Source organism: Penaeus chinensis, chromosome 43 (assembly GCF_019202785.1).
Source record: "Penaeus chinensis breed Huanghai No. 1 chromosome 43, ASM1920278v2, whole genome shotgun sequence".
NCBI classification, from domain to species: domain Eukaryota; kingdom Metazoa; phylum Arthropoda; class Malacostraca; order Decapoda; family Penaeidae; genus Penaeus; species Penaeus chinensis.
This window is the reverse complement of record NC_061861.1, coordinates 15,039,185-15,046,684: the sequence shown is the minus strand read 5'-3', so window position 1 is coordinate 15,046,684 and position 7,500 is coordinate 15,039,185. Positions and strand designations below refer to the sequence as shown.

The following is a 7,500-nucleotide window of genomic DNA, read 5'->3' as shown; positions in this document are numbered from 1 at the left end:
GAGACGCGGTAAAAGTGACAAGGGGCCATATTAAAAGGCCCCGGGCGAAGAAAAAATTCGCCCAAACCCCACTCTATTCTTCTTTCTTCTTTTTTCCCCTTTTTTTTTTATTTTCTCTTCTTCACTCTTTCCTCCCCCTCTTTTTCCCTCTTTTTTTTATTTTTTCTCTTTTTTTCTCTCTCTCTTCTCTTTCTCTTCTTCTTTCTCTCTCCTTCTCTTTTCTCTCTTTCTTTCTTTCTCTCTTCGTCGGTTTTCGGTCTTCCTCTCTCTTCTCTCTTTCTTTCCTCTCTTCCTCACTTTTTTTTCTTTTCTTTTCTCTCTCTCTTCTTCTCTTTCTTCTCTCTTTCTTTTCTCTTTCTTTTCTCTTCTCTTCTTCTCTCTCTTTCTCTCTTCTTTTTCTTCTTCTTTTCTCTCTCTTCTTTCCCTTTCCCTTTCTCCCTCTCCCCTCTCTTTCTCTTTTTCTCTCTCTTCTCCTCTCTCTTTTCTCCCTTCTTCTCCCCCCCCTTTTTCCCTCTTATTTCCCCCCCTTCCCCCTTTTTACATTTCTCTCACTTCTCTCTTTCCCCTTTTTTTTTCTTTTCTTCTTCTCCTCTTCTCTTTCTTTTCCCTTTCTCCCCCTTCCTCTCCTCCTCTCCCCCCCTTCTCCCCTAATTTTTTTCATTCTCTCTCTCTCTCTTTCTCTCTCTCTCTCTTCTCTTCTCTCTCTCTCTCTCTCTCTTCTTCTCTCTCTCCCTTCTCTCTCTCTCTCCTTCTTCTCCCTCTCTCTCCCTCCCTCTCCCTCTCTCCCCTTCTCTCATTCTCTCTCTCTCTCTCTCTCTATCTCTCTCTCTCTCTTCTCTCTCTCTCTCTCTCTCTCTCTCTCTTCTCTCTCTCATCTCTCCTTCCTCTCCCTCCTCTCTCCTCCCTCTCCCTTCTCCTATTCTTTCTTTCTCTCTCTCTCTCTCTCTCTCTCTCTCTCTCTCTCTCTCTTCTCTCTCTCTCTCTCTCTCTCTCTCTCTCTATCACCCTCCCTCTCCCTCTCTCTTTGTCTCTCTTCTCCCCCCCCCCCTCTCTCTCTCTCTTTCTTTCTTCCTCTCTCTCTTTCTCTCTGTCTCTCTCTCTCTCCCTTCCTATCCCTCCCCCCCCCTCTCTCTTTCTCTCTCTCTCTCTCTCTCTCTCTCTTTCTTCCTCTACTCTGTTGTGAGGTTCAGAAAGTTTACTTCATATTATCTTGCTTGAGGCCTTTCCCTGGTTAAGTAGTTTCCCCTTCGAGAGGTTTCTTGGCACAGAAAACGGTAGATTTTCACCCCAAACTCGTGTAAATGGGCTTACGTTCTGTTCCTAGTATTATTTTCTTAGTTACTTTCCGTTACCGATAATCCGCTTGGAGTTGAGATATTGAGTAGATTTAATAGATACAATCTTCGTGCATACATATGACAATTTATGGATTGAAACACAGATACAGAGAGAAATCTAATATTTCCTGTACGTTTAAATTCGTCATTATAGTTTTTTTAAAAACGCATCTTTATATTCTGATGAATCTAGGAACTCCAACATATATTTATAAAGGAAATCAACATGTGGAAATCCCCTTTATCCCTCGTACTAGGCCCCGATAACAGGACAAGAAAGATACCAGGAAAACGGCGTAGTTGAATATGAAGTAAGATATGTTGTATATCCTCTATATGCGAAGGTCATTAACTCATGTATTAAAGGCTGGAGGCGTCGATATTGACAGGGTGTGATGAGACTTCCTCGTCGCTCTATAACTTTATGCGAGAAACTTGCAGTACCCTTAAGTTATGCTATGCAGCCTCCACCTCTTACAAGTCGTCTTTTTAGCTTATCTTTAGGGCAAAAATGGGGATACACTGCTGTCGAGTGAAAGGTAAATATAAGAAGAAAAAAAAGGAAATGGAATATGGATTAATTTGTTTATTAACTTAGGGAAAAATAGAAACATATGGAAAAAAAATATAAAACGTTGACAATCGTAAGGTATAACGAAAGAAAATTATATATTTCTTTTAATGTGATGCAGAGAATATTAGTTTGCTTTTCCGCCATGTTTTCTACCGTAATCTTTCCTTCTATCTTTAATGCCCTCCTCCCCCTCCCCCCTTGCTATCCGAACGACTGACCCCCCCCCCCCCTCCATGACGCGCAACTACAAACGTCACGATATCATTCGTTCCTTTCATCTGGATACATGCGTTCGTGTGTGAGTGTGTGTGTGTTTTGCTTATATGTTTGTTTGCTGAGAAGTTTATGTTTCTGTCTTTCTAAACATCTGTTTCAGCTACTTCCTTTCAAAAATACCCACGTCTCTAACTTAATGTTTACAGAAAAGTTTACACAGCACACACACTCTCTCTCTCACACACACACACACACACACACACACAACTAGTGTAAATGTGTTTCCGTTCTGCTCTCAGTATCTTTTCTTAGTTACACACACACACATATATATGCACACACACACACACACACACACACACACACACACACACACACACACAGACACACACACACACACACACACAACTCGTGTAAATGTGTTTCCGTTCTGCTCTCAGTATATTTTCTTAGTTACACACATGTGTGTGTGTGTGTGTGTGTGTGTGTGTGTGTGTGTGTGTGTGTGTGTGTGTGTGTTTGTGTGTGTGTGTGTGTATATACATACATATATATATATATATATATATATATATATATATATATAAGGAAATACTTTCTTTTAACTACTTCCTTTTAATATTACCAATGTCTCTAACATAATTACAAGACTAGATCCCTTTATGAGCATGATGGACATCCATTATAGATACAGTTATAAGGAAAATGAACGTTTGTTTTTGATTACTTATCTTTATTAATTGTTTCCCCGAAATAGGCTGTCGAGTGAAAGGTAAATATAAGAAAACAAAGGAAATGGATATGGATTAATGTGTATATCAACGCTGACAACCGTGAGGCATAACGAAAGCAATGTTTTTTTGTTTGTTTTTTAATGTTATGCAGATAATATTAGTTTGCTTTTCTTTATATGATATATAGGAACTGACGAACATTTGATCACCATATGAATATCAGTAAGTCTCTGGTAATATACTGTAATAAGGTTTAGTTTGATTCCCTTTGCTACAATGGATATTCTCGGTGTGACATACTGTCTATTTTATTTTGCTTCTAAGTTATCCCCTGTGTGCAAGGAATGGCCGGGGTTACCATCCACTGGCTGCGAGGGATTCGAACGCAGGTCAGCAAGATTGCTACACGAGATCGCTACCGCTGCACCACACAAAGTTCCGACATTCTCAAGTTCCGTTAGTGTCTTGAGAAGGAAAATGAAGCAGTTAATTGTAGCGCTCACTTTCACACTTCGAGGTCCGATGAAGGTCCGCCGCCACCATGGTTCTGATTGGCGGCGACGCGAGGCAGGTCGACGATGATTGGCTACGACATGAGACAGGTCTACGGTGATTGCCTACGACATGAGACAGGTCTACGGTGATTAGCTACGGCATGAAACAGGTCGACGGTGATTGGCTGACGAGCGCGATATGTTGGTCCAGCTTTCCGATTAAGGTGTCCGAAGTGTCTCCGAATATGAGCGTCAGTCTTATTCAAGTCAAAATACTGCATTTTCCGTGGCTTTCTAAGGATTTTCTTGAGAACATTCCCTAAGGAGTGTAGCAGGCTTCGAAGACACAGGATAGGTACTGACGACGCTGAAGAGTAAAAAAATAAAGTTTTGATCAGTATTCTGATTAACATTTTCCTTGCGATTTCCTAATCCGTTTTCCTTTCTTTTTCACTTTATTATTTTTAACATTATTATTATTACTATCATTATTATTGTTATCATTATTACCATTATTATTATTATTATTATTATTATTATTATTATTATTATTATTATTATTATTATTACTCTCATTTTCATTTTTACTATATCATTACATCATCTCCTTAACCACATTTCTTTCCTGTTCTTGTGTTTCAAAGACTACATTCCATCACCTTTCTGCACACTTTCATAAAATCATCACCAGTTATCACCACTCATCACTTGCAAATTTCTTTCATTACATATCAATCATTCAATCAATCAACCATTGCTAATAAATCACAAATTTCCACTGCATTCACCGGTCATTTATCGCAAATATTTATCATTACCATCTCATACTCATAATTTCCCACAGACTTAGAATTTCCACTCCACACTCATCACTTCCCTCCCATATTCATCACCTTCACCCATACTTATAACTTTCATTCCACACTCATCACTTTCCCCCACACTCATAATATTCACCCCACACTCATCACTTTCCCCCACACTCACCCCTTTCCCCCCCACACTCACCCCTTCCCCCCACACTCACCCCTTTCCCCCCCACACTCACCCCTTCCCCCCACACTCACCCCTTCCCTCCACACTCACCCCTTCCCCCCCACACTCATCCCACCCTAACTCACCGACGGCGCTGGGCAGCTATCGATGTTACTCCTCAACAAGCCGGCCAGCTCAGTCTCGTCCTCACCGACCCACACAACAACACGGGTCTTCAAGTACTCGCGTCTAGGAGTGCCGTCTGCGTTGAACTGAAGGGAGGGAGGGAAGAAAGGAGGGAGTTAGAAGGATGTGCGTGGGAGAGGGAGAAGGAGGGAGGGAGGGGAGGAAAGGGAAGGAAAGGGGAGAGGGAAGGAGGGAGTTAGATGGATGTGCGTGGGAGAGTGAAAGAGAGGGAGAAGGGAGGTAAGGAGAGGGAAGGTGAAGGAAGGAGGGAGAGGGAAGATGAGAGAGAGAGAGGGAAGGTGAAGGGGAAATGAGAGAGAAGGAGAGAGCAGGGGTGGGGGTGAGAGAGAGGGGGACGGAGGAGAGGGTGGGAGATAAAAAAGAGGGGGGAAGGGTGGAGATAGATAAGGAGAGGGAAGGAGCGGGGGAGGAGATGAAAGAGGAGGGATGTGCATGAGGAAAAAGAAAGAAGGAAGGAGGGAAATGAAAGGAGGAAGAGAGAAAAGGAATACGTGAGAGAGACAAGGAGAGAAAGGAAAAGACGAGAGATGAGAGAGGAAGAGGAAATATGTGAGATGAGATGAGAAGGAGAAAGAGGAAAGAAATATGAGGAGGGGAAAAGGAAAGATGTGTGAGAGATAGATTAAAAGGAGATGGATGGAAAAAAAGAGATAAGAAGGAAAGAAGACGAAGGAAAATAAATGTATGAGTGATGAGGAGAGATAGAGGGAGAGTATAGGCGAGAAAACAACGGAGAAAAAAGAAACATAAAACAAAAGCAAAAGACAAACAAAAACAAAACAAAAATCAAATTCACATCACCTTCTCCCTGTTTAATCAAAATAAAAATTTGACTCATATATCGCTCACTATATTCTTTAAAAAAATTACATTGACCCTTGCAAATACGAAAACGATAATAACATAATAAAAAGAACAGCAGTGACAAAAACAGATAACATTAATAAACAATCCTCAAAGCGCTTACCATACTCTGATGCGCACAGTTGAAAATCTGTTGCTTCACTTGAGGTCTCGGGCGGAACCAGAGTTTAAGCTGGTTATAGTACCTCCTGTCGGGGTCTGCAAAGAAAACGGGATCGTGTGACGAGAGGGTGACGTTTCTCTCTCTCTCTCTCTCTCTCTCTCTCTCTCTCTCTCTCTCTCTCTCTCTCTCTCTCTCTCTCTCTCTCTCTCTCTCTCTCTCTCTCTCTCTCTCTCTCTCTCTCTATCTATCTATCTATCTATCTACTTTTCTTTTGTTGTTTTTTGTTAGCTGTGGGTTATTTCTTTCTCTTTCTGTTATAGTTTGTGTGTTTCTTTCTGTGTTTCTCTTTCTTTCTCTTCCTTTTTTTTCACATTCTCAATCTCTTTCTCTCTGTCTCTCACTCTCTCTCACTCTCTCTCTCTCTCTCTCTCTCTCTCTCTCTCTCTCTCTCTCTCTCTCTCTCTCTCTCTCTCTCTCTCTCTCTCTCTCTCTCTCTCTCTCTCGCTCTCTCTCTCTCGTTCTCTTTCCCTTTCTTCCCTCCCTCCCTCTTCCCTTCTCCTCCCCCCTCTTTTTCTCACATACCCGAATCACTGTTGGCCGGGACAGGTGCTGGTGTAGGCAGAGTGATGTTGAGTTGTTCAGCACACTCTCGTATGGACTGTACCATGCGGTCGTATGTGTGTGTGCGTTGGAACATTGTGCGACAAACTTCGGCCTGTGGGAACGATCATTTTGATGATAGTGTTAAGAGCAGTGAGAATGATGATGATTATGATGATGGTGATGATGATAACAATAATATAAATAATAAGGATGCTGATAAGGATAAAAATAATAGTGATGATGATAATGACGGTGATGATGATGATGATGATGATGGTGATGGTGATGATGATGATGGTGGTGATGATGATAACAATAATAAAAATAATGATGATAATAATGCTAAAAATAATGGTGATGATGATGGCAATAATAATAATAACAATAATAATAATAATAACAATGATAACGATAATGATACTAATACTAATACTAACAATGATGATGATAATGATAATGATAATACTACTAATAATAATGACAACAATAATGTTGATGATACTAATAAAAATATGATACAAAAACGAGAATGATTTTAGTAATATTAGAATTTGAAATAGGTCGTTCATATATATAAACAGACACACACACAGTAAAGGGATGGAGACAAGAGCATAACACCGATGACGTCAATCATCCAATCAGCTGATCAGACGCACGTGTCAACCAATCAGCTGATCGGTTGTCATTATTTAATTTATTGAACTCACCCGTCTGAGACATTCTGCGTTGTCAGTGGAGTTTGCGCAACGAACCGCTGGGAGGAAGGAAAATTAATTAGATGCGTTAATTGTGGTAATAATAATGATATAATGATAATAATGATAACAGTAATAGTGATGAGGGTAATGAAAATTAGTATCAACATTAAAATTATTAGTGTTGCTATTATTGTTATAATAATTATGCATGATAATAGTTATTATAATGATTATTAGTGCTATCTTTATTATTATTAGTAGTATTAGTGTTATAACTTTTATCATTATTATATTGAGAATGGCAATACCTACAAGTACATTCATTCATCTGTTGTGCACTTACGAATTTAGTCATTTATTCATTTCTTTTATAAGAATTAACATATTTCTGACATTTATGAAAGAGCAACACACACATTAACAAATCTCAGCGATGTATTTTCTTCTAAATCTCTTAACATTGAAAATCTATATCACATGAATTAATGAACAGATTTTATACATACTTACCAGCATCATTACTATCGCTAGTTGTATTTCCAGCTGTGGTCTGCTCCTGTGCCAGTGCCAGGCCCACCGCGAGCAGGGCCACGAGGGCGGTCGTCCTGATGAGTGCCATGTTAGTGCCTGACAACACAGTGTGCAATTGCGCACGGCTTCTTCGTTCACGTTTATATATGCCCTCTTTTCGT

General features: G+C 40.2%; 1 protein-coding gene and 1 long non-coding RNA gene across 3 annotated transcripts in view; both read right to left on the bottom strand.

Moving 5' to 3' along the window:
- Positions 1-1,908: 1,908 nt before the first annotated feature.
- LOC125048315 overlaps positions 1,909-7,500 on the bottom strand; it is a 27,376-nt gene continuing 21,784 nt past the window's right edge. For both annotated transcript variants that reach the window (XR_007116818.1, XR_007116817.1), the window contains exon 2: positions 1,909-2,535. This is a non-coding gene — a long non-coding RNA (uncharacterized LOC125048315). The remainder of the gene's footprint in view (positions 2,536-7,500) is intronic.
- LOC125048314 lies at positions 2,844-7,476 on the bottom strand. The gene is made up of 6 exons (XM_047646972.1): positions 7,319-7,476; positions 6,818-6,864; positions 6,087-6,219; positions 5,505-5,599; positions 4,477-4,602; positions 2,844-3,722 (listed from the first exon to the last, which is right to left on the bottom strand). Exons 1-6 carry the CDS (start codon positions 7,425-7,427, stop codon positions 3,675-3,677), a joined length of 558 nt encoding a protein of 185 aa, XP_047502928.1. The 5' UTR covers positions 7,428-7,476; the 3' UTR covers positions 2,844-3,674.

Bases quoted from the DNA above. Each gene is read 5' to 3' on its own strand.
- LOC125048314 (XM_047646972.1), bottom strand. From the start codon at position 7,427: ATGGCACTCATCAGGACGACCGCCCTCGTGGCCCTGCTCGCGGTGGGC. The intron at 6,220-6,817 runs GTGAGTTCAATA...TCGTTCCCACAG, and splicing joins ACGCAGAATGTCTCAGACGG to GCCGAAGTTTGTCGCACAAT. The intron at 4,603-5,504 runs GTAAGCGCTTTG...CCCTCCCTTCAG, and splicing joins ACTGTGCGCATCAGAGTATG to TTCAACGCAGACGGCACTCC.